Source organism: Melanotaenia boesemani, chromosome 16, assembly GCF_017639745.1.
Source record: "Melanotaenia boesemani isolate fMelBoe1 chromosome 16, fMelBoe1.pri, whole genome shotgun sequence".
NCBI lineage: Eukaryota > Metazoa > Chordata > Actinopteri > Atheriniformes > Melanotaeniidae > Melanotaenia > Melanotaenia boesemani.
The window spans coordinates 1,432,493-1,459,775 of record NC_055697.1 but is presented as its reverse complement, the minus strand read 5'-3'; the positions used below and the strand labels follow the sequence as shown (position 1 = coordinate 1,459,775).

Here is a 27,283-nt window from a genome sequence, read left to right as displayed (position 1 = left end):
GGGTACTCTGGCTTCCTCCAAATTCATATATGTAAATATGTAAATTGGTCACTCGAAATTCTCCCAAGGAGTGAATGTGAGTGTGAATGGCTGTTTTTCTCTTTGTGTTGGTCCTGTGATGGGCTGGCGACCTGTCCAGGGTGTACCCTGCCTCTTGTCTGTTAATTACTGGGATAGACTCGAGCTTCCCCGCGACCCCTAATTGGACTAAGCGGTGCAGTCTGATACAGAAGACATAATTATTGTGGGTTTCATTTTAAATAAAGCCCTTAAGTGTTCTTGCTCCATTCGTGACACAGACACACTGAATTCAGAGAAACCTTATTAGGAGAGAATCCAAGTCTGTAGCCATGACTGTGGTCAACAGCCGGTCAGTGAAGAAGAGTCCTCCTCTGCTATGTGAAATGTGCACCGTTATTATGTTTTATGTTTCACTTTTTTAAAATCAACCGTGCCATGTTATATTGTGATAAGGTCCCAGTTATTTTTTTATTTGGGTGACAGCTCCTCGCTTCGTTAGAAAACTGAGTTCTCTGAGGAAGAAAGGAAGAAACGGTGTCATGAAAAGCAATGAAGTGATTCTACAGGCATGTTCCTTTCTGCCACCTGGAGAAGGAGACTGTATCTCAGGCTGTGATTGTTCTGTAGATGGTTCCAGGGTTTCAACTGGGAGGGTTTGAGATGTCGCCAGCTGCTGTCTCCACTAAGAAGACAGGTGAGACTCAGCAACACAAAGCTCCAGAAACTTTCACTTTACACTGCTGGAGAGTCGCTGGATTCTCAGAGATGTTCCTGAAACAATGCATGTTAGTTTAACTTCATTACTTTATCCTGCTCTCATGACATTAAAGCTTTGCAGGAGCAGGGCAGGCTCAATCAGGACACATCACGGTTACCCTGCTCCAGCTGCTCCAGCTGGGAATCACAGCTGTGTCCTGATTGGCTAAAAAAAAAAAAAAAAAAAAACTCAGTTCCTTTATGTTTATCTGCTCTGAAATGAAATGTAATGTGTCATTTTTAATCTTTCACATTTAGTCATATACATGGGAAAACTTAGAGCTTAGAGATGCAGTCCCATCAAATAAATCACATTTAATGACATGAAAATCAAAATGACAGATAAGTGACAACAAAATGAAATAAAAATAAGAGAGCTAAAAAAAAATCATGTATGTCTCTGTGGCTAATTTTTCATTTCACTTTGATTTGGCTGTTGCCACTTTTTCTTAAAACCAGTTTTCATTGACATTCTCACGTCTACAGGGAGAGAAAAGTCCCACAATCAATCAGCAATTTTATTAAGATTGGACATAAATGCATTAATCAAATATTTATTCATATATTATTAATTTTTTTTATAAAAACATATATAATTTTTCTAGAATTTAAATAATTATTTAATGATCTCCATGTTGAATGGCATCATGCAATATTTTTTTTTACAACTACTGATATGTTTAAATAATTATGTATTTGAGTCATTATATGCACTGCTCAGCCAAACAAAAGTCCCCACCTGGATTTACCTAAGCAAACAGGTAGGAGCTTCCTATTGGATAATTCCTGCAGGGTGATCATCTTCCAGCTGCAGCAAGTAATTTAACCCCGACTGAAGCACAGAGCAGCTTCTCATGTCAAGCAACCACCTGGAAAGACACGTCCATGGTCGTGGAAAGATGTTCATGTGTTTAAAAAGGGGTCAGATCATCGACATCAAACAGGGAAAACATCTATAGAGAGGCAGAAACTACTAGAACTAGTTTCAGAACTGTCCATCCATCATTAAAAACTGGAAGGGTGGTGGGAACCATCGTCTTCCAGGAAGAAACGTGGTCAGAAAAACATCCTGAATGATGGTGATCACTTCAACGTTTGGTGGAACAAGATGGAAGAAAAACAGCAGTAGATCTCAGGACCATGTTTAATAGTGAAAGTTAGAACATTTCCACATGAACAATGTGAAGGAACTTAAGGGACTGAACAGCTGTGGAGCCAGAAGAAAACCACTAACCGGTGAAGCTAACCAGAGAAAAAGGCTTCAGGTTGCTAGGCAGCATAAAGACTGGACTCTGGAGCCATGGAAGAAGGTCATGTGGTCTGATGAGTCCAGATCTACCCAGGTCCAGAGTGATGGAGTATCAGGGTAAGAAGAGAGGAGGATGAATGGATGCAGCTACCATGCCTAGTGCTGCTGTACAAGCCTGTGGGGGCAGTCTATGATCTGGGGTTGCTGCAGTGGGTCAGGTCTAGGTTCAGGTCTAGGTTCAGCAGCATTATGTGTCCAAAGACTGAGATCACCTGATAACTGAATATACTGAATGAGGAGGTTATTCCATCAATGGATTTTTCATTCATTTTTTGCTTCAGTAGCAAGGACTTATAATAACTTTGGTTGTTTCTGCAGCTGAAGGGGCCAACGGATCACAGTAACTTTGATATATTCCCACCTGACACAGAGGAGCCTCCTGATGAGTTGTCTGGCTGGGATAAAGACTTCTGAGGACGTAAACAACCAGCAGGAAATCTGTAACTTAACCAGTAAGTTAACCTGTAAAGACTGAGCCAGATGTCAAGACTGAACCTTCACTAACAGAGAATAAAAGAGACGGATAACACTGTGCATCATGTTGTTCTTACATGAGCGTTTCTGATTCTGAAGTAGACTTTTGATTCTCCTGTTAAAAATGTAGACATGAAAAAGGAACAAAAAGAAGCACCTCTCAACTTGAACGGGTGAGCTTGGAGGTTGGATCTATTGACCAGGACATCTGAACAATCTCCCATTTAAAACAGACACATTTAAGTTATATATAGAGTTGCTGTTTGGTGAACTTTAGATAGAAAGGTAGTTGTTAGGTTTAGGCACTAAAATCTGGTTCAGATAACATCACTAAAATATAACCGCTTGTTTTATAAATATACACTCACTGTCCACATTATCAGCTCCACCTGTCCACCTGTCCACCTGTCCACCTGCTGTTAACACAATTATCTAATCAGCCAACCACATGGCAGCAACTCAATGTATTTAGTCATGTAGACATGGTGAAGACATGTCAGAGGAGAATGTGCAGACTGGTTGGAGATGATAAAAAGGCAACAGGAAGTCCAATAAGCACAGGTTCCAACCAAAGTCTGCAGAACAGCATCTCTGAACACACAACAAGTCCAACCTGGAAACAGATGAACTACAGCAGCAGAAGACACACCGGGTGCCTCCTGCCAGCTAAGAACAGGAAACTGAGGCTACAATTCACACACACTCACCAACACTGGACAATAGAAGATGGAGAAACGTTGCTGGTCTGATGAGTCTCCATTTCAGCTCCACATTCAGATGCTCGGCTCAGAATCTGCTGGAAACATCATGAAAACATGGATCCATCCTGCCTTGAATCAACGCTTCAGCCTGCTGCTGGTGTAATGGTGGGGGGAGATTTTCTTGGTCCAAGGGGTCCTTGAGCCCCTTAGTACCAACGTGGCCTGGTTTAACCAGCACAGCCTACCTGAGTATTGTTGCTGACCATGTCCATCCCTTTATGACCACAGTGGAGCATCTTCTGATGCTACTTCCAGCAGGATAATGCACCATGTCACAAAGCTCAGATCATCTCCACCTGCTTTCTAGAACATGACGATGAGTTCACTGGACTCCAACGACCTCCACAGCCACCAGATCTCAGTCCAGTAGAGCAGCTTTGGGATGTGGTGGAACGGGAGATTCTCATCATGGATGCAGCCGACAAACCTGCAGCAACTGTGTGATGCTGTCATGTCAATATGGAGAAAACCTCTGAGGAAGGTTTCCTCCACCTGCTTCATCTATCACACCAGGATTAAAAAGGTCCGACCCGGTACTAGAAGGTGGTCCTGATGAAGAGGACGACCCGGTACTAGAAGGTGGACCTGATGAAGAGGACGACCCGGTACTAGAAGGTGGACCTGATGAAGAGGACGACCCGGTACTAGAAGGTGGACCTGATGAAGAGGACGACCCGGTACTAGAAGGTGGACGTGATGAAGAGGACGACCCGGTACTAGAAGGTGGACCTGATGAAGAGGACGACCCGGTACTAGAAGGCGGACCTGATGAAGAGGACGACCCGGTACTAGAAGGCGGACCTGATGAAGAGGACGACCCGGTACTAGAAGGTGGTCCTGATGAAGAGGACGACCCGGTACTAGAAGGTGGACCTGATGAAGAGGACGACCCGGTACTAGAAGGTGGACCTGATGAAGAGGACGACCCGGTACTAGAAGGTGATCCTGATGAAGAGGACGACCCGGTACTAGAAGGTGGACCTGATAAAGAGGACGACCCGGTACTAGAAGGTGGACCTGATGAAGAGGACGACCCGGTACTAGAAGGTGGACCTGATAAAGAGGACGACCCGGTACTAGAAGGTGGACCTGATGAAGAGGTGACCAGTGTGTTCACCACATCAGAGTGGTGAACACACTGATGTGTGGTTACACTGGGCACGGTGATAAAAAGCTGATATCCAGGGTCCCTGTGAGAACTACGAAGCAAAACTTCACATTTATAACTTAAAACTAAGTAACATATGAGAGAGTTTGTTTTTTTTTTTTTACGTTATATAATACAAGCACATTTTTGCTGCTGTTGGGATATTATTAAAAACAGCTGTTTCTTGAGTCCACACAAAGACCAGAAAAGTGGACTTTACCACTGGAGTTCTGAGGTCTCCCACCCAGACTTCCTGTCTGTAAAGAGCAGATTTGAACACACTGCTGTAGGTTTGTACGGCTCAGATCTTCTTCTACAGTTAGATCTGGGCCTGGCTTGCTTCTTGTCCCTGGAGTTAAAGAGAGCAGCTGCTTCAGTTTTTATGCATCACATATGTGGAACTCGGAGAACCACAGGTCTGCTTCAGTTCTTGCATCTTCACCACAGACTGAGTTCAACTGAAGGACTTTAACGTCTTTCCTTGTACTGTTTTGTTTGGCTTTTTTCTTTTTATTGATACATTTTGTTTGAATACATTGCATGTCTTCTGTGGTTTACCCGTTGCTGACTACTGTGATATGAATAAATCTGCCTAAATCTCCTTTTTCTATCTGAGCACGTGCCAAGACTGAAAAAGACCAAATGCGGTGCTGACATGAAAGAAATAAAAAGAATAGTTCATGTTCAGCAGCTCCTTTTATTGCACATTGTGTCTTTTTATTTTATTTTTTTGTTTTGTTTGCTTCTCTTTTTCCCTACAGGCATGTTCTGCTTTAAATGTGTGATTAGTATGAAACCTGCACACTGTACAGTGAAAACAGAAGGAAAATAAAAAGTTGTGTGTCTGACTTTCATCTGAGCAGAGATGGTAAAATCCACTGATGCTACTCTTACTCAGACTGAACAAACAAATCCAAAACATTTAGCAAACAGAAGCAGCCGATGAGCTTGTGGAGCTGAATGTGGGAGTAAATCCATAGTGGGTTTGTTCTTCTGCTCTGCTGGACGTGGATCCTGGAAAACACTGCTCATTTCTTCTTTCCCTGTGAAAGAGAAGATTCACTTTGTTCTAAAGTGGAATTCTGTTCTCCTCGTGCTGATTTGTTGTCATGCCCACAGCTGTGAGAGTGGGATTGTGTGAGGAAATATGCTGAGGGAAGAAGACCACAGAGGTGTCATTGTGTTAGCTGTTATACTGTAATGTTCCCTGAATGATTTATGGTCAAAATCAACTCCGTATCAACAGAGAAGAACTAGCAGCATTTCTTTCTTCCAAGAAAAACATTTATTTATACCTGCTGGGAATTATAGGAAGTGAAATCATCGCTATAAAATGAACTGCTGTTTCTATTACTTATTCAGATGTTGCATTACCTATTACAATATTAACACATGATCACCCTGCAGTGTTCTCTTTATTTAAGTCAACAGAACAGATAAATTAGTTTGTGGACCTTATTCTCATGCTTTAAACGGTTGTATTTGGAGTCTTCAAACGGAAGCAAATGTTTTAGCTTCAAATTCATCTTTCAGTGCAGCATTAACATGTCACACTTCCAGAAGAGAGGAGGAAGGAAGATGGTGGTGTTCTGGTAGCATTACTGAAAGTAACCATGAGATGTCAGTGTGATGACAGAAATAAGCCTGTGTGTCCTGCATGTACAGATATGTAGAAATAAAATCATTAAACCCCACAAATTGGAGGAAAGGTAACATATATTACTTAAAAGTAAAAGGAAACTTGTTTCATATTAACTGGGTATTCATTCATTCATTCATTCATTATCTTGACCGCTTATTCCATTACGGGTCACGGGGTAACTGGAGCCTATCCCAGCATTTTAACAGGTGAGAATTAACTGGAAACAACTGGACATGCTCAGTGTGCACGCTGGACTAACAGCTTCGTCATATTCTTGTGTGAAATATCTTTTTCTTATGGCTTTATTTTAAACCAAGAAAAGCCTTTTAAATTTTTCTCAGTTGTTACATATTATTCATACTGATTATAAATGTGTGTGTGTGTGTGTGTGTGTGTGTGTGTGTGTGTGTGTGTGTGTGTGTGTGTGTGTGTGTGTGTGTGTGTGTGTGTGTGTGTGTGTGTGTGTAAAGCGCTGTGATGATCTGTCCAGGGTGCACCCTGCCTCTAATTGCTGGGACAGGCTCCATCTTTCTGCGACCTTGTATTGGACTAAGCAGAACAGAAAATGGATGGATGGATCTGTAAATGGAGGAGGCGAAAAACCATCAAGAAAATTTTCTTTTAAAAAATCTTTATTTTTAAAAATAAATTTGTACAAAGTTCTTCAAAGTATAAAACATATACAGTTTTCTGATGTTCTGAATATAAACATCAGATATAAATTATACACAGTTTGTGCTGTCTGACAAAATTCAACATCCCTTCTTAAACTGCATAGTCATCAAAGTAATGTAGTACATTAGAGATTAAATATGTTGTTTTGTTACTGTATAAAACACATGACGTATCCTTTACTATCATAAAACCTACAACAGAATCGTGGCAGATTTATGAGCTGCACATCAAACTGGACCGTTCTGCTGCAGCTTTAGTGGGCTGTAAAATTTATTTTTCTGGGTTTCATGAATCTAAAACGTCTAAAGAACATATGACAAAATAACTCATAATATTAAAAGTAACATCTTGAAAGTGCCAAGAAAATAATAATGTCACTAAATAAGAAGCACCAACAAGCAAACAGTCCAACAAAGACCAAAGAGCTCCTTAAACAGGTCAGGGATGAAGATCTGAAGAATGGATCAGGGACTGGTTACAAAATAGAAATATATTTATTTATAAAAATCCTTAAAACCAAAGTAAAATAGGAACAACATGGCAGCGTTAAAAACATGCACATCAAACACAACGTGTCAGGTCTCAGGAACTAGAATGAGCAGCAAAAAGGTCAAAGGTAACCAGTAATGAGCTGCAAAGCTTCACAGAAGGGATCAAACCATCTGTAAAGGGTCATATTAAAAACATAAAGCTCGTTATTGCTTAAAAAAAACTCAGCACTGTAAGAACAGCATCCCCATAGTAAAGCATGGTGGTGGCAGCTTCATGCTGTGGGGAGGTTCTTCATCAGCATGGCCTTGAAACCTCTTCAGAGCAGAAGGAATGATAGATAGTTACAACAGACTCATTCTTGAGAAAAACCTGTTCCAATTTTCCAGAAAACAGACCAGGAAAGAGCTGGACCGTTCAGCGTGCCCATGGAGCTTTTAAAACCTGCCGCTAAAGCCTTAGAGAATGAGCAAGAATCCTAGTGACTAGAAGGGCCTAACTAGATCTGCAGCTGTAATTACTGCTAACGGAGGCTTCAAAAAGTAATTATACCCTTTTCAGCTGGTTTGTCTTGACATGTTTTGTTGAGCAGCTGAACATTAAGACACAAAAGGGACAGCAGAAGAAGAACGAGCAGGTGCGTGGTGATCTGTGAAGTCCTCACTAAAAACTGGAAGAAGAAGGAACTAAACAGAATAACATCAAACTTCAACCAATGAAAGGAACCAAGCGAAACCAAGAGGATCCGATCCTCAAGTACCACTGCCATGCATGTTGTGGGTGTTTCTACACTTTAACATCCCTGGCAAACAGGCTGGCAAAGAGCCTGATGAGGAGGTCCATTGATCTGAGTCAGGTGTGTTGGAGTAGGATAACATCTAAGACATGCAGGGCATGACACCTGAATGACACTGAGTCAGAGGAACCAGCTAGAAGAACCAGTTAGTGGGCAGGAGCTATAACAAACATAAAGTCCAAATAAACTGAATTCAGAAATGTACATGAAACGTGTCATTAGTGTCGGACAGCAGCTGATTAAAGTGTGTTAAAAGACAGAGATCTTTGTAAGAACTGTGTAGTTGTTGAGGATGTTGAGCAGGTTTTTGTAGATCTCTGCAGGAGTTTTAAGAGTGGGTCTAAAATCACAGCTCAGCTTCATGTTAGTCAGTGAAAGTGGCCCCTGCCCGTACGACTGCAGGGCTAACTGGATTAGCTTATAGCTAACAAACTGTTCTGCCTTCATTGTGGAAAAGCCAGAATCTTCAGAAGTTGAGCAGCTTGCTTTAGCTGCAGAGAAATAAATGAGAACAAAACACCACTAACTTTGTGGAGATTGAAGGTAAAACACATCACTGCATATCTGGCAACACAGCAGCTCAAGAAGCTAACTTCAGTCCTCCTCCTTAGAAAATCAGAAGTGTGCATATCCAGCCCGGAGGAAGTTGTGGTTTGTTGAAAGAGATTTTCGTCTGGGATGTTTCTGATGTTATAAGACTAGTTATCAGGCTGCAGTGTGTCTGTACAGTCTGACATGTTATCTGCAGCTCATATTTTACTGTGGTGTGTGCGCCATGCTCACCGAAGCGCTGCAGTTCATCTCCTCCATTCAAACCACCTTATAGATGCTGGACAAAGATCAAGTTTGTATTTACAACATCTTGCAAATGTCGAAGTTGTGAATCAGAATGTGTTTATTTCCTATTACGTTTTGCAGTTTGTTCATGCAAAACCTAATAGTTCATTTAGCTGATATAAACAGAGAATGCATAAAGTTGATAAATTATATCACAGTGCAGATGTTGCCACATTTTCTTATTTCAGTGAGAACAGAATTTATTTACAATCTACCAAATCTCAGAGTAAACCTTCCCAGCCTGTCACACATCGCTGTCATTCATCAGTAGTCAACTCCTTCACTTCCACACGTTCTTCCTCCTCTTCCCTTTGACTTGTTTAATGTTCTCAATAACTTCACGGCATCCTCTTCCTCCTTTAGATCTGATTTAAACTGGAGACAAAGATGAAGAGCAGAACTTAGAAGTTATTAACCTTAAAACTCCAAACCATTTAGCTATTTTTGATCCGAATGTGTTTTTATTTATTTATTTATTTGTAAAACTGTCTGTAAAAGCTTTTAACCCCAGTAAAATGAATGTATGAATAGATGTAGCAGCATAAAGGCCGACCAGAAGAAGAAAGCAGAATTTATTACTAACAGAACTTTGTAGAAATAACACACAGATCAACAGTGACCAAACCTTTTCTCATCTCATCGTTCTCTCAAGTCTTGGCTTTCAGGAGAAAAAATGTTGTTATTGAAACAAACACACAACAGAAACTATTTCCATGTTTCCACTTTTTCCTCATTTCCAGTTATTCCTGCTACTATTTACCTGCTACTATTGTGGATTTACCAGGTAGAGTCTCTGAATAAAACTACATTTAGTGGCTGGATTGTAAACCTCCTGTAGACCATCTAAAGGGTAGCTAGTTCACCCCACAGAGCTACACACTCCTGAGACGCTGATGATGGTAGATGTGGTAATGCTCGGTGGTGCCAGAGATCTGGTGAGTTTCAAGGTTAAAAAGAAATCATGTACCTGGATGTTCACTGAAGCCAAGACAAGTCCAGTTTGCTCTGGTGGCCCAAAGCAATCATGGAGTTCCTGTTTCTGCCGACTTGTTCTGCTAGCTCTAGATCCGGCCTGTAAAGAGGAGGGTACAGTTAGTTCCCAGAGCTTCTGGCTTTTTATGATATCTATCATAGACACTCCTTCACTTTCCAACACAGCAGCTCAGCCTTGCTGCTGTGCACCTCTCTGCAGGAGGATGGTGTTCTTTTTAATGAATCCTGGATTTCAGCCATATTTCACCATGCTTAAATCCACAGGGAAATTCTCCCACTCCTCCAAGCATACCTCAGATCTGACTTTTAACCCCCTCCCCTGGCTGTCTGGGCTGGTGCCAAACTCTGGTCAGTACAGAGGGAGAGGCTGAAGGGCCAGCAATCCTCCTCCTCCCATCAGATTCCTACATTGTACAAGTTCTCTCAAGCAAAGAAAGGCCACCGTTCATCCTGAGTTAGACCCCTCATCTTATAGAAAAAAAAGGAAGCTAAAAGCTCCTTTATCTCCATGTGCCAGAAACCTGCCACTCTCCATCTCTTTCCCAAAAGTCACTAAAGCTGTCACCACTTTTCCACCCCAAAAAAATGCCTCTCTGTCTCTCACGCTGGTTTTTAATTCACTTCAGCCAAATAACTTGCATTCTTTCTCTTCTTTTTACTTTTCCTCAACAAACAAGGGAAATGAGCTGCTGGCATTCCAGCCGAAAGAACTAAACAGAAAACATTTACACAATCTGTTTTCCCTCTCCTTACACTGGTTTACACTTACCCTGCATCAGGTACAGCTCATGTATTTAAATAGTTTCACTTGCACCTTACTTGAGACTTTTAAAGAAATAAGATGCATGTAGATTTTACTGTCTTTTAGGATTTTTTTCTCCTCTTGCTTTTGTGTCACAGGACTGTGTGCTGTCACTGCTAAGGGCTGAACAATAAACTGTGTTTTGGGCCAATTTCACTACTGCTGTAAGGAACTGGCCACGGTCAGGTATAGACTCATTTCCCTACCAAACATGCCTGAAGAGACTGACAACAAATCAGCTGCATTCCTCACCTGTACAGCTGTGGACATGACATCTTCAGGGACGTGGAAATGAGTCCCAGCCTGTTCTGGTTCCTCACTTTACTTTTCCTCATCAGGTCTTTGACTCGGCCCCAGGTGTAGTTTTCACTGAGCTGAACACAAAGAACAGCTTTGGTTAAAATGACCTCATCTATCAGAAGAAAACACAACAACGCTGTTCTCCAGCCCTGCCGTGTTCATTAGGCTGACTGAGCAGAAGGTGAACCACAGTGGTTTCTTCTCTGAAAGCTAGACCTCTGGATTGCTCCTTGTTAGGGTCAGCTCTGCTCACCATCACAGACTTTGTGGTGAGAAGCAGGATTACTCTGTAGAAATCACATAAATCTAAGCGTGGCTGCATCTTGGGAGGAAGAGCCTCCCAATGTGTCCATCAGGGTGTGGATGTTGTGTTCAAGCATCTATAGTGTGATCGGGTGAATGGGCAGGCCCGGTGCTTTAGGTGGGCCACGGGGGGCAAAGCCCAACCACTCCCATCCAGGAACTAGACTTTTAATTTAAATTTAAATATTTTTACATGTAATTTTCATTTATAATTATCTAACAGTTATTCTTATGCTGATACTAAATGGTCATAATGAGAATCAGTTTCTGTGGGGATTTTTCAGCTGTGGAAAACTGGCCTTTCGCCATGTTTGCATGTTTGAGTGTTTACGTGTTTGTTCTTTCAGTTATCCTTTTAGATATGTGATGCTCAGTCATTGGCCACAATGAAACATTTGGACAACGGACATCAGAAAGTGGTTCAACCCTAACACGAAGAAAGAAAAGTGTCAGGTGTCAACCATTTCCAGCAGATTGGATGATTCCAGCGATGTGACGAGACCTAGCAAGATAGCAACCATCGATGTCCCCCTTCCTCCTCTTCATCCTCATCATCTACAGCTGAATTAAACTCAGTCCGACTCGTCCTTACAGTAAGCCACATTTGCACGATTACTGACAGTATTTTAGTATGTTAAGTTTATATCCGCTGCAGAGGTTTCCTTAATGTTTCCCAGAGATGGAGTAAGTAGCACAGATCGAACCAGGACCGGTCTGGTGGTGCTCTACCTGTGCATGTTAGTTACTGATCCACGGGTCTTCTGTGACTGGGTGTAGACGTTTGTGGAGCAACCAGATCATAATGAAAACATTTGTACTGAGTATCTGTGTGAAATATGATCCACAACGCTGAACGTATCATATAATATCTGTGTTTAGTTTGGGACCAACTGCCTGATCTCAGTCTATTAATTTTAAAGTGTCATTACTGGTTAAGATTTCAAGACTGGGTTTGCTATTCATGAGTAAAATTTTCTGTTGACTCTGTCACAGCTGATATCAGCTGGATCTTATTTATTTTTAATGCTGGCATAGGTTTTTTTTTTTTTTTTAGAGAGAGATATCATTTATATTTATATCAGATTGACACTTGTTACAGGCTGATTTACCAGCTGTGTCTGTAACTGTTAATGTTTCGGCCTCTGGCTGAACTCTGTACTGATCAGAAAGTTAAATTAATTCTGTAGCATAACATCAACAGATCTGAGTTCAGGGACCAGGATGAAAAGAAGACATGGTGATGGAACATACAAAGAATGTCTCGGTATTATGTTTGGAGCAGCTATATTGTCCATTCTGGATGAATAATGGTCGGTTTTTCCCTTCATGGACACTCTAATGTCTACCAACTGTGCAGTTTGTCTTCAAAAAGGTGGTTTCTAGTTTTTCTTTGTCTGACTAGCCTCAGGGTGAGAATTTTGTTTCATGATGATGTCATTCAGTAAAGGCAGAGAGGTGTAATGTGAAACAAAAAAAGAAAGAAGTGAATCATGGCTGGTAGAAGTCATGAAATTTCCTGCTCAGGCGATGTAGAAACTTCCCTCATACGAGACATTAAAGATAATAAAAACACCACTAAATGTGATTCCTGCTGAGGAACTCATGCACACCCACCCTGCGCTGGGGGATAGAAAGCCCCTCCACGTCTCCCAGGAAGCGGGCCTCCCCCTCAGTGTAACTCCTTCGGTTCATGCTTCTCCTCCACAGAGGCAGGGGTGTCAGACTTTCACTGCTCATCCCTGAAACATAAACCACAAACTGGTGGTCCACATGCAGGTCTGGAAAGATGTTTCTGTTCTTGTCCTACACTGGCCTGTCAATCATCCACGGTAGGGATGTGGAATCAGATCTAAGAGGTGGCCAGTTCCACGCTGGCCTCCCCTCTAGGTGATTTGATGATTTGACCACCTGCTGAGGGGGCCTGAACAATCAGAACCAGTCACAGTACCTCTGATGTCCAACATGCTGCATTTGTTGGAAGTCTTCATGTCTGCTTAGAAGGAAGTAATGACCCTTTATGATAAATATTCGTCCCACTCCCCACCTCTCCCTCATCCAAGTAAACACAGCTCTCCTTATCACATGGGCCCCTCGGTTTCTGACTATGGAGACCCCATGAATGGGACTCCTGGTTCTGTGTAGAAGAGCCAGTAAACACAAATATGGAAAGTTTCAGACTTCAGGACGTAGACATATGAGTGTCTATAGGTGTGACCCTTCCCCTTTTCACTCACATTCCAGCTACAGTGTTTTTTCACTCATATTTACAACATTTCATCTGGGTCTCCCATCTCCACCTCTTAGGTGGATTTAGTTTTCTGTTTTCCAGAGGAATCTCGGCATTCCAGAGTTCATGGGACATTAAGTGTTCCTGTCATGAGCAGGATCCCAGGAATCTCGCCTGAGTTATAATTTCATCTTCCCTGCAGGACCACCAACTCCTCAGGCCCACGAGCCTCCCAGAAAACATAACAGTAAAAGTAACATCTGGAGGCGGTGCTGCTCCCAGACGGCCAACATCAGCTTGTATCTGATAACAAGGTAAACAGAGGCAGGAACACTCCAGGGGTTGCCTCTGGGTCAGGTTAGGAAACTCTAGCATTGCTAAAAGTTTGAAATGAAAACAGTGTGTGTGTTTCTCACTGGAACGGGTTATTACCTTCTGATCCTACAACTAATTGAATGTTAACTAAAGCTGGTTCAGCTGCAGGTGAAGATGAACTGACTGCTGGATGGATGATTTCAGGGAATTCATTGCTGAACTACATCATGTCTTCACAGAAAGACTCACTGTACTGAACTTATATAAAGGTTACCTCTGCTGGGTGACATTAAAGGATGCCGGCTGACCTCCGGGATGGTGGACAGGTCAGACAGAGTTCCACTCAGGGATAAAAAGTCACCTCTGCAGCGTCTTTTCTGAATCTCCTGGAAGGAGATGTTGGCTGCACCACAACTGCAGTGCTGCTGGAAAAAGTCCTGCAAAGAAAGAAAGTGTCACTGTGGCATGTGAAGAAGATCTGACCAGGAACAAAAGAAACCAGGGAGCCGACTCCAAACAAGGAGCTGGTGAGACAACTGGGAATGAGGTGTGATGGAGAAGCAGGAAGAGAAAGGCAACCAGAACAATAACAGCCTGCTACACATAAAGATAATCAGGCTGTTTTTGTCCCGATTTTGCCCCTTCCCGACCAAGGACGGCAAAGAGTCTTAGATTTTCCTATAAAATGATCCTGTGGTCTGAGGTGTGTTAAGAGCGAATTCATCAGCTCCGAACCGGGTTCAATATGTTCAATATTTACGACCAAAACTCTTCACGTGTGTGGGGAAAGCTGACAACTCCTGAGTTGTGACGTGGAACAGAATGTAGCCAATCAGAGAGCGAGCTGGCTTGGGAACAAGGAAGTAAATAAAGTCCATGTTCACGCCGTCTCTAGTCGGTTATTTTTTTCAGATCTTCCTTTCTGTTAACAATAGTCCCAAGACCACCATCATTCCCTCGTCCTGTATGTCCTCTTCCATGCTAGGTGTTGTGTTTTCCGGTTGTTGCCATGTTTCTTCTTCGTTTTTGTTATATAACGTTTGGTCATGCGAGATTTCCAACTCAGAGAACTAGATTCTAGATCGGCACCATTACGTGTCTGTTGTTCTGTGACGAGATTATCGGAGCCACCACCCACAGTACGATCAACACTGTTTAATGCCGGATTTTTCTCCTCACGTGTGAGGTCTCGACCGGATAAAAATTCTCAACAGAATAAAAAAAAACAGAATCAAGGAAATAATTCAAGACTAAAAGCAGAAACTGAAGAAGAACCAAACCAAAGCCAGATCCAAATCCTACAGATCACCGCTGGCTGATTTTATTAGAGCTGAATTTCTTTCCAGGTTTTCATTTCACAACACCTCCACCTAAAACACCACCTTCACCTAAAGCACCACCTCCACCTAAAACACCACCTTCACCTAAAGCACCACCTCCACCTAAAACATTACCTCCACCTAAAGCACCACCTCCACCTAAAACACCACCTTCACCTAAAGCACCACCTCCACCTAAAACACCACCTTCACCTAAAGCACCACCTCCACCTAAAACATTACCTCCACCTAAAGCACCACCTCCACCTAAAACACCACCTCCACCTAAAACACTACCTCCACCTAAAGCACCACCTCCACCTAAAACACTACCTCCACCTAAAGCACCACCTCCACCTAAAACACCACCTTCACCTAAAGCACCACCTCCACCTAAAACACCACCTCCACCTAAAACATCACTTTCACCTAAAGCACCACCTCCACCTAAAACACCACCTCCACCTAAAGCACCACCTCCACCTAAAACATTACCTTCACCTAAAACACCACCTCCACCTAAAACACCACCTCCACCTTAAAAACCACCTCCATCTAAAATACTACCTCCACCAAAAACACCACCTCCACCTAAAACACCACCTCCACCTAAAACACTACCTGCACCTAAAATACCACCTTCACCTAAAACACTACCTCCACCTAAATCTCCACCTCCACCTAAAACATGACCTCCACCTAAAACACTACCTTAAAAATGTATTTATAAATAATTAAAATAAATAAATGACAGTAAAATACAAAAACTCTAACTTTCTACAGTATTTTAAGTATATATTGATGAATTTTTGCAGAAGAAAAAAAAACATTTTTTATTATCATAAAGACACTTCTGTTCAAATGGAATATTTAAGAATAGATTTTAATTTTCTGGATAACAATATTTATATTTGAGAGCATAAAATTTAGTTAAAATAATTTCAGTTGAATTCAATAAACTGAAGGGAAATAATTGAACTGAACTTTATTACACATTATTCATTGTACAGCCAGGATATATATTGTTACAGCATGAATTATTGGTGAAACAAATTTAATTTAATTAAATTAAATTAAATTAAATTAAATTAAATTAAAATGATGAACATACAAATAAATAATGGAAATTACTCCTAATTTTATAATTCTTTGAGTGTACAAAGTAAACTTTCATTGAAAGGGTGAATTGGTGTATGCTTTTGTGTGTGTGCAGGTGTGTGTGTGTTACATGTGCGTCAGTATGCTATAGTTAAACAAAGGACAGTAGAAATGTCCTCCCAGATGAAACCCGGAGTCTCCTTCTAACTGAAGTTCACAACCGTCCTTCCAAGCCAAGCGGGACCTGCAGAGTGAGATCACTTCCAGGTGATTTCCCATCATACAGCAAACATTACAAACAGCCCAGACCGGCTGCTTCATGTGAAAAAGATTAAAACCGTGCCTTTTCCTGCTCTATTGTATGAAACTGAGATTCTGCTAATTGATTTCTTTCCCTGCTCCGAGCTTACCCAAGGTTCAGATGGGCCTCTATAACAACACATCCTACACTCGCACCATCTCCCCCTGACATCCACACCAAAGAACGTCTCTCCTACGTGTTACATAATCACCAGGCAGAGATTTATAGAAACTAAAGAGGGTGCATTCTGCAGTCATCCCTTCTCACTTTTTCTTTCTTTTTTATAATAGAAAACTGCAGATGTGTAAAATAAAAATATCTCTCTGCTTTTTATGTATCCTCATCATCTTTGGGGAACAAAGAATCACAACATATGAACTTAGAACATGTTGTAAAAACAGTTTGGCTCAAGTATTCTGGATAGTACACCTAGACATAAAACCAATGATGCCCCCCCCCCACACACACACTCACACACCAATAAAAACTAAAATTCACACAAACAATACCTACACACACCCATAAACCACCATGATTACGTTAGCTGGCAGGCAGATAGTCTGTTGATGGAACAGTGAGTTATTATCTTCCATCAGCACCTGTTTTTTGTATGAATCTGCTGCACAACATTCATGTGGTGAAGCCTCATACAGGAGTTTATCTCATCTTCAGCTCCTAAGGGGACACAGGTAGTAAACCAATGACCCCTGACCTATCTAGAGAGGGTGAGGCTGTAAAAGGTATTACACAGTCAGTGAAGGAGAAACTGCTGCCTTTCCCTACATAACAACTAAAGACATGTGGAAAAAGAATGAGACTATAAAGGGATTAAAATTAGAGAATAACAGGTCTGAAGTTATCAGGACTACTGTTTGTCTTTTTGTTTTGTTTAATTACTTTACTTGTTGTCTTTTTGTTTAATTTTTTATCCTAAAATGTTAAAAAAAAAAAAAAAAAAAAAAAAAAAAGCATTTGTTCTTTCTAATGTCTTATTTTTCTTTGCTTGGTTATGAAATGCAGAATTTCCAAGCCTAGAAGGAAAGCGTTCCCTCACCTCCTTAGTCTTGGTCATCCTGCCGTCCTTCTGCAGACTGCAGATCTGCCTCTGCAACCGCAGGTTTATCTCCTGGAGATGGCCGATCTTCTCTATAAGTTGGCAGATGTGCTGCAGGTAACCCAGACCAGATCCCAGAGGACTGGGACTCTGCTGCTGCTCCTGTACAAACAGAAGGTTTGCAACTTAAAAACCACATCAGTAGAATCAATGACGTTTTCAGGAAAGTAAAATGGGTCTTATGTTCTTCTGCATAATAAAAAGAGGGATGACGACGATGGTTTAAAACCAGTTGCAATGTTATGCATAAGACATCTAACAGGTGAGTTTTCACTCACTGCTGCCAACAAAGTATCTGTTGCTCCGGTTGTTGCAGGACAACAGTGAATGTGGATAAACAACATCCTGCCTACGTCCTTCTTTTCCAGGTGAGTAAATACCAGAAACAAGATGAGGGATCCAGTCTGTGGGAGTTTGTCTTTTTTGACAGGTGGTCAGTACTGGTCATGGTTTTCTGCCATAGTTCCTGTATCATGTGGGGTTGCACAAGGGTCCATGCCTATTCTTTTATCGTTTTCATTGTACATGCTGTCTTTGTGAACTATTTACAACAGATAACATTGCATTACACTTTTATGCTGATGATACTCAGATCTATCTCACTAAAAAACATTATTAGCACTCATTCAGCATGGCTTGAACATGTAAAAATTTGGATTTTAAATAATTCGTTTAAATTAAATCAATTAATTAATTAATTCAATTAATAACACAGCTGACGTTTGACCTGTTGACTACTTTCCTGTATTCCTGATTCCCACCACGATGTGGAAAACTCTTCTAGACTCAGTTAACACAGTTGTCAAAGCTAACTTTTTAACCTTAGATCTTTGGCAGGGATTAAACCTATATTATCTTTCAATGACAAAAAAAAAAACCATATATATATATATATATATATATATAATTATTACATCTTTAGTTTAAACATGTATAAACTATAGATGTAATAATTTAAATTATTTGGTTATATTAGGTGTGGTCTGATTACTGAGGTGTACTTTGATTACTGAGGTGTATTTTGATTATTGAGGTGTACTTTGATTACTGAGGTGTTGTTGTTGGTTGAACTTCTCTCTCTGCTATGTCCTGTGCATTTGTCTGGTGAAATCTTAAGTTGAGTGATTTAATTGTATATCAGTGTAACTCGGAGCCTTTTCAGTGTTAAATTCAATTCCACTGTTTCACACACATCTCTCTGTCCTCCATGTGGAAATCTCCTCTCTAAATTTGTAAATCTTTTACCTATTTTGTTTTGCAAATAAAAGTCACTTTAATGTCTAAAATGTTACAGACACTGAACTGAATAATGAGAATAATGTATGTAATGTAGATGTATTATAATGTACTATAACAATATAAATATTACTAATATAACAAAATAGTTTCAATTATTACATCTATAGTTCATACATGTTTAAACTAAAGATGTAATAAATCAAATTATTTTATATTGTTAATATTGTATATATATATATATATATATATATATATATATATATATATATATATATATATATATATATATATCCAGGATCTGGTCCTGCGGCCTTGTGACGGTTGACTTGGAGCAGGGTCTCCTCGCATGCTTAGGGTCAGATCCTGCCTTCCAGGCTGCAGCAGGACTTTCAGGACAAGTGAGTTGTTAATGGCATGTGCACATGTCTTACTCACAGAGCATTCGCAGGACTCTGTAATCAAACCAGGAAGACCAGATCTAACATGTGATTTATGGATATTCATCTGTACAGTCTTATTTCATCACAGCTGATGATGACTTCATGTGCTCCATACAACAACAGTGGATAAATGACTTCATGAAGAAAACAGCAGCATTAGGGCTCAGTGATTCAGAACATGCTGACATCTGTATTCATTTGCTGCTGCAGCAGACACACTTTTCTTCTCCTGTTGGTTCTTTTCCGATGCTGGGAAACGGGTTGGAAATGTTAACTTCCTGTTGATTGTCCATGTTTCATTCATTCATTCACCAAACCCATGGGGGGCTGCAGCTTATCCCATCTGCCAGACAGAATACACCCTGGAAAAGTTCCCAACGACAAACAACCAGTCACCTGCAGCCTGGTCAGAATCAGCCTTCACTCCTAAACATTCCCGTTTAGGATCAGGAACCTTGCTGCGATGAGGCTGCGAGAAAAACAGGATTAACTTCTTATGTATGAGCAGTTTTTATATTGCATTTAATATTTTTATATATTAAATATACTGAGGAAAAGGTCTGAGCTTATCGAGTGAAGACTCTTTCAGCTCCTACAAGAGCTCATGACATCAGCTCTTTTCCTCTCCAAACATTCCTAATATGTTTGCTTGTCTTATTTTCCAGATTCCAGAGAAAATAAAATGTATCAAAAATCAAACTGTAGCTGGAATAAAGTTCCTCCCCGGATGTTTCTGTGTCTGCTGTGATGGTGGAGGTGCAGACAGTCACATTTTTTTAGCAAATAAAAGAAGGAAATTTTGAGCAAATATTTATCCAATCATCAACATTCCTAAAGTGACCAAACAAAAGCAGGATGTGAGCTCAGGTTGGGGTCTTTTCCCCCGTTTTTTCCATGCTGACGCTAAACTTCCAGTAAAAGGCAACTGGGAGCTATGGTGGAAACACTGGACAAAGGTCAAACAAACTGGGGGCTGACATCACTCATTTCCTTTGATGACAAATGCTCCTAAACGTAGCTCCTAAACACACCGGGTCTGCTGCTGCAGCTGGAGCTCAGTTTCTGGCAAATCTGATGAAGATGAAAGGATGCATTTTGTCTGGTGCTGAGGAGAGCATCAGGTTCAGTCCCTGTCTGGGTATGACCGACTCATGGGCATCATTCCTGTTCTATGCATCACGACGTTAAAAACCCTCTCTAACCAGTTGAGGGTTTTACATCAGCAGACCTGGTAGCTTCACAGATACTCTTCTCTGCATCAACACCACCACACAGTTTACTGATAGCTCATCAAGAAAGGAAAGGGATGGGCCGTCCTTCCAGGAGATGACGCTCACTCCGTGGTGGGGGAGTGAGAGGCCCGGTAATCAGAGCTGGTACCGATCTTATCCACAATCCCACTGAGACCCCTGGCTGATGCACAGCCGGGAAGTATGAGTGGGATCCAGGAATGTAGAATGTGTAGAGACCAATTTTAAAATGCGCAACCACGAGTAAACAAACACACACACACCCTGCTGCACTTCCTCAGAGTTTCCGTACAGTCATCGTCTCACACAGAACAGAGAAAATTCAGAAACAAGCAGCAGATCCACCAGAAGAGGTGATAGTCTGGAAGCATTCAGTGTTCCCTGTGCTGCCATGATACTGGACTGACTTGCTGTTTAGGTCCTTCAGTGCTTGCAGTTCTCAGTCTGAGGTGGACAGTTTAATGTTCTTACGTTGCATCAGCAGCACCAGAACCAGAGAAGGTAATGTGTTCCGGACAGAGATCCCGATGGTGTTCCACATCTTTTCAGCTTCTTTTCTAGGCCTTTTCTTTTGTTTTTATCCATTCATGTTCCTTCTTGAGGTTGTTCAGGAGCTCTACATTTATCACTGCTCCCTTCTTCTGCCAACCACCAGGTGCTTAGCATCACCAGTTTATCTGGATTCTCTTTCCAGTTCAAACTCAGCTCAGCAGTGGTTCTCAAGCTGGGGGACCGGTCCCCCTGTTGGAGCGTGGCAGCATGGGGCACATGGGATGAAAGGTAGCAGACTAATGCTTAGACAATGTCTGGTCCACACTCCAGGCCACTTGGTGGCAGTAATGCACCAATTCGTATTGGCCAACTGCCAAAAAAGATAAAGAAGAAGAAGAAAACCTGAGGAACAGAGATCAGTTTACTTTACCGAACCCAGCCACATGAAGGGAGAAAAGAAAGAGAGCAATATGGAGAAACAGGTTACTGGGATGAAAGAGGCAGATGTCTTGGTCTGGGTTTAAAAATGTGTTTCTTATTACATCTCCTCACGTCCTGTCTGGTTAGCTCCAGCAGGAGATGCAGCCAAATAAAAACGCATATTAGCTCTGAACTAGAAGAGGTTATGAATGATATTAAATCCCATCCACGTAGTTAAGCTGAATGAATTAAATCTCCAGCTTCCAGCAGAGTCCTGCAAGGGTCTGATTTTTTCAACACGAACCCATGCCTCACTAACCAACCCATTCCCCACAGTATTCTCCCAGCCAAATCTGGACCCAACACGTTCATAAAAAACCCGAGACCTGGACTGCATATAACACAATACTGATCTTTGGAGATTTATTATCAGCTGAACTGAACATGCATGAAATAACTTGCATCATACTGCACTGTTAAAACCATTCCCTGGTTTAAACCGTGTTCTTCATCCTCGAATCACAAATCCAGCTCCAACTCTGGCGTCTGATACTTTGGAATTTAAATATGCAAAATACGACACAGTTATTTAATACACACACACATATGGGGCAGAGTAGAAAAAGTTTGCTGTACGTTCATCGCTCCGGCCACTTCGCTTTGGTGCTCAGCCTGTGTGTCTGAACCTGAAATATGCTGCAATACTGCACACCAGGTTTCTAGTTTAGATTAAATAAAAACACATTAATTATGGTTCCATAAAGGACTTTTAGGAGAATTATGAAGCTGGTACTCCAACAAATTTTACAGTTCAACAATATAACTACATAATGTAAAGAGGCAACATGGAAGCATGACTGTACATCTCCAGGCTGATTCAGGTCGATTTACTTAACACTGATTCACAACAAACACCAACTAAATCCAGAAAAATACAATTAATTTCATTTCAGACAGCAGTTTTCCTTCATATCCTCTATTAGCTTTCATGCTAATGATGAGAGTTTATCTTGTATCTATTTATCTGTCTCCATATTTGATCTCTTTACGACTCACATTGAAAATAAAGAGTAAACAAGATCTGAGATCGCCATAGAAACAAAGGTTTTCTGCCTTCCAGTATCTTCGCTGTAACCAAAATACTTTCCTAAACATGACAGTGTTGGAAAGGAATGAAGAACCAGATGTGTTTAGAGCATCCGGAGAGGGGGGAAGCTATGGGCCGATCCTGCAGCCACACATCTCTTCAGCTCACAAGGAAGCAGTTCTTAGCTCTGGCCCAGCAAAGAGTTGGTGCCAGCTTAGAACCAGTTTTCAGAGCCAGGAGCCGGTGCTTAGGCAGGCTGTGGCTCTGAACCAGCACTGGTTCCAGCACTGGTTCCAGCACTGGAGATTAGAATGAGATTACTTCATTCTAATCATTTTACTATAGCAATCAATTCAGCTTTATTTATACAGCACCAGTTCACGACAACGTCATCTCAACTCAGTTTTACAGACGCAATCTGATGCAATTCAACTCTTTGCAGTCCAGTTATAATCCAATTAAAACCATGTCAGTCCAGTTTATACTAACTGTGTCTGTTTATACCAGTTCATAAAAATAATGAGGAAACCACCAGATTGGACCAGATCTTCTCTTTGATTCAATTTTCCATCCTGAGTGGAGAGAAAACCTCCAGGAAACCAGAACCAGGAAAGAAAACCACCATCAGAACCAGAACCAGGAAGGAAAACCTCCATCAGAACCAGAACCAGAACCAGGAAGTAAAACCTCCATCAGAACCAGAACCAGGAAAGAAAACCATCATCAGAACCAGAACCAGGAAGGAAAACCTCCATCAGAACCAGAACCAGGAAAGAAAACCACCATCAGAACCAGAACCAGGAAGGAAAACCTCCATCAGAACCAGAACCAGGAAAGAAAACCACCATCAGAACCAGAACCAGGAAAGAAAACCACCATCAGAACCAGAACCAGGAAGGAAAACCTCCATCAGAACCAGAACCAGGAAAGAAAACCACCATCAGAACCAGAACCAGGAAGGAAAACCTCCATCAGAACCAGAACCAGGAAAGAAAACCACCATCAGAACCAGAACCAGGAAGGAAAACCTCCATCAGAACCAGAACCAGGAAAGAAAACCACCATCAGAACCAGAACCAGGAAGGAAAACCTCCATCAGAACCAGAACCAGGAAAGAAAACCACCATCAGAACCAGAACCAGGAAGGAAAAACTAAATAAACAAAAACGAGGAGAACGGCTTATTTCCACGTGGCACCGCAGTCTTTGAACCAGATCATCTTTTCTTCCGTTTAGTCCTCATGTCTTAGAACTGTGTAATCAAACAGAGAAATAATTTTCATTTTTATCTCCTCCAGAACCCTGATGGGCAGGAAAAACGTTCCTTACTATCTGTCAAGGAAAGATGGTGAGGACTCAGCAGGCCGCCTTTCACCAGCGTCAGCCATGCTGGGCCCCTAAAAGCCACATGCCTCCTCGGGGCCTCACCAACTATCAAAGAGCCTTTATCTTTGTTAATATGTGGGTAATTTGAGATATTTGACACCTACTTGAAACATCCAGGTAGACTGCCAAACTCTGGGAATGTAAACCGGGGGGGGGGTCCGGTGGTCTTCAGTATCACCTGGAAAATCTCCAGTCCCTCAGCAAAGATGAACAAGTGTTGCATGACATGCAGGCTCATGAAATGACTGCAGCCCACTATCACATGGGGGGGGGCTCATGTTGCCCATGTGCCAGCAAAAATACACCCTCGTCTTCAGAAAAGTCTTTGAGCTTGACATTGATTTAAAAGGTTGTTGAGAAAGAGTTGGAGGAAAATGTGCAAAAACGTCACCTGAAGATGAGGCATAAATTATCTTCAGTCTCCTTGTTTTGTTTTTTTTAGCTCTTAATGTTCAGGTTTTAGTGAACTGATCTCAGGCTGTTTTCTCTGCATGTGTCCTATGAAGCATCACCTGATCCGTTCTGCTGCATTTGGCTGAATCTGAGTAGAAAGTAGAAACCCCAGAACTCATCTGGCTGTTGTCATGCATGCAGGTATCACCATGAGTCATTCCCTCTATGTTCCTCACCTTCTTCCTCATCCTTGTTTAATCTGTGCAGGGAATCCAGCCCCAGAGCTGCTCGACTTTGAGCTGATCTTTCACCATGCCGTGAACCTGCTGCATCTGTCCCATGTTTCTCTCAGAGGACATTAAATGTTGACGAGGCCAACCCTAATGCTTCCACCATCACCTGGCTTGTAGGTTAACTTTTATTCTCCAGTCAGCAGAGAAACAGCTTTTCAATCACTTCTTCAGCTACTTTTGAAAAAGATGAACAAAATGAACATGCTGGAAACCCTAAAATATTTTACCAGTTTGGATGGGAATGTTCTAACTTAAAGCTGGAATCCCATGTTTTTATATGACTGCTTCAGTAAACATATAAACTGGTAAAATAAGAACATGGGCAGAGTTACAAACAACAAACTCCCTAAACTCATTCAGTCTTTGGCTGGTTCCAGTCCTGCCACGTTTCCTCTGGTGTGAAACAGCAGAAGGATTCATGTAGAAAACTTTAAAGCTGCATCACGTTCTCTCTCTGACAGCTGCTGGTACTGAAAACCGCCTCAGAGTCTGACTGGGATGTTTTCAGGAACATCAAACAGGTGATTATGACTTTGCATCTTTCTCACCTGCCAGGTGTTCTCCCACAGTCCACTGGGAGCTGGAAAACCAGCTTTTCCAGGACATGAATGGAACGTGGCCTTGCTGCTGCCTCTGAATGAGTCCAGCTGCTTTGCCTCTGTTACCAGTCTGCTGTAGGAACAGGTCCAGCTTCAGTTCTCTAAGTTACCTGGTTTACCCTTTAAAATCTTAATTTATTCACAGTTCTATAAATACAGTAAAATCTGGGAATAAAAAGACTGGAAAAAAATTAAATATCAGTAAATATCAAATGAATTAACAAATTAAGATAAATAACAAATAAATTATATGAAAATAAATCAAATAAATTCATACATATGAGTGAATGATTTTAAATTAATACCATAATTCAATTAGACATAAAGAAATAAAGTAAAAAAAAGGCCAGACGTGGTTTGTTGCTAATTTTTAGCAGGGGTTAATAAAACAAACTAAGCCTCCATTTTTCTTATTTACCTGCTGACATGGAAGCTGGGTGAGTTCAGAGAGGAGACGACACATCCGTTAAACCGAAAGACTAAACGACGCAGTGTGACGTTTCAGTTTTTCCTGAGCAACACGGATGTCAACATGTTTATTTTCTTACCTGGCTGAGTCGGCAGCACTGGTCCATGTACTCCTCCAGACTGTCACTCCTCCTCATGGACTCAGTTCCCGTCCCTGATGAGGATTCCTCTGCAGGCGTCATACTCTCCATGCAGATACTTTCAGGTAAAGAAACGCTCTCCTCACATTGTTCAGATTTCTCTCCATCTCCTTCAGGGAGACTTTCTGAAGCCTTGTTCTGGTCCGTGTCCTGATCCATGTCCAGTTCTACCATCCCAGCTGGTGAACCTAGTTTGTCTCTGTGTAAGAAGACATCGTCTGGAGTATCTACTGCTGCATTCAAACTGGGATCCTGTGAGTCCTTTTGCTGCTGAGTCTCAGAGCTCGAAATGTTTAAACCCAGAATGTTAGGGAGAGAGGTATGGTCGGGGTTTAGGTGGCAGGAATCACAGGAGGACTCTCGGCTGTGGACCACAAAGCTCTGCTCCGAGCCCATCGGTGTGGACGGAGAGTTGGCTCCACTGGGCAGCTCTACTCCAGAGTCCTCTGATTCAAACTTGTACAACCTGGGGAGCTGAGAGTGGGAGAAGATGGCAGACAGGTAGTCTGAGCCGGACTCCATCCCAGGCTGCCCTGGCTTGTCTTCCAGGTGGGAATTTACCTTAGAGGCCTTGGGGGGGTCCAAGATGTCCTGGTCAGACACTGACACGGTGGAGACAGTGGAGAGGGAGTCGTCGGCCGTCAGGAGCTTTTCATGGAAGTTGTTGAAAAGCTTCAGTTTTGTCAGAACAACCTCTCTTTCCAGAAAGGCATCCCTGTCTCCTTTACCTGTTCCAAAGACAAAGAAAGATGAATTTATTCCAGCAGCCATGATTCTACAAAAGTCTGAAGTATTTTCTTTTCTGGTTTGTTGTTTGGAAGGACGAGACTTTCATCAGTGAATGCGTCTGATGTTTTTTACTTCTCCATCTTCAGACCTGGCCCTCCAGTACGTCGTGTTTTCACACAGTCTGGGATGTCTGAGATCCTCAAAGGAAACCAGAGACCTTTGAATACCTGAGTTTAATCCAAAGTTCACTGAAGCTTAGAGCTGCAACCATGTGGATCTGCAGGACTGGGAGATTTTCAGCAGGAACTAGATTATATAACACTCGGCTCAGCCTCATGATTCATTTGAAGAGCATTTAGAGACTAAATGAAGGACTGTAGAAACTCAGGTATTTTACCCTCCCTCGCACTAACACTGGGCTGGACGGAGCTGTTTGATCCTACCCACCAACCCTGGTTTGATGTTGGACTAAAACCCAAGGCCTGGTCTTTATATAATCCTGAATTCTTCCACTCAGAGACCACAGGACTGATCCAATTTGTCAGTGTGGCCGACCCGACTGTCCGGCTTTGAAGTGAAGCTCCACTTATGACCATTACAGGGAGCAGCCACGCGAGTCCTCACTGTGAGTAATCTGATACTTCAGTCACATTACATTCTGTCTTCCTT

At 41.8% G+C, this 27,283-nt stretch overlaps 2 protein-coding genes across 2 annotated transcripts in view; one reads left to right on the top strand and one right to left on the bottom strand.

Moving 5' to 3' along the window:
• Positions 1–10,944, top strand: part of LOC121655219 (cGMP-dependent protein kinase 2) — a 74,307-nt gene extending 63,363 nt beyond the window's left edge. Inside the window, exons 16-17 of the mRNA XM_042009709.1 lie at positions 649–715; positions 10,801–10,944. Coding sequence (XP_041865643.1) covers positions 649–715; positions 10,801–10,836 — 103 coding nt within the window. The 3' untranslated portion in view covers positions 10,837–10,944. The remainder of the gene's footprint in view (positions 1–648; positions 716–10,800) is intronic.
• The window catches only part of si:ch211-250c4.3 (uncharacterized protein LOC100535981 homolog), a 31,938-nt gene continuing 11,393 nt past the window's right edge, over positions 6,739–27,283 (bottom strand). The window contains exons 2-8 of the mRNA XM_042009710.1: positions 25,826–26,613; positions 17,620–17,781; positions 14,122–14,284; positions 12,920–13,044; positions 10,955–11,076; positions 9,875–9,979; positions 6,739–9,282 (exon numbers count right to left, since the gene is read on the bottom strand). Coding sequence (XP_041865644.1) covers positions 9,883–9,979; positions 10,955–11,076; positions 12,920–13,044; positions 14,122–14,284; positions 17,620–17,781; positions 25,826–26,613 — 1,457 coding nt within the window. The 3' untranslated portion in view covers positions 6,739–9,282; positions 9,875–9,882. The remainder of the gene's footprint in view (positions 9,283–9,874; positions 9,980–10,954; positions 11,077–12,919; positions 13,045–14,121; positions 14,285–17,619; positions 17,782–25,825; positions 26,614–27,283) is intronic.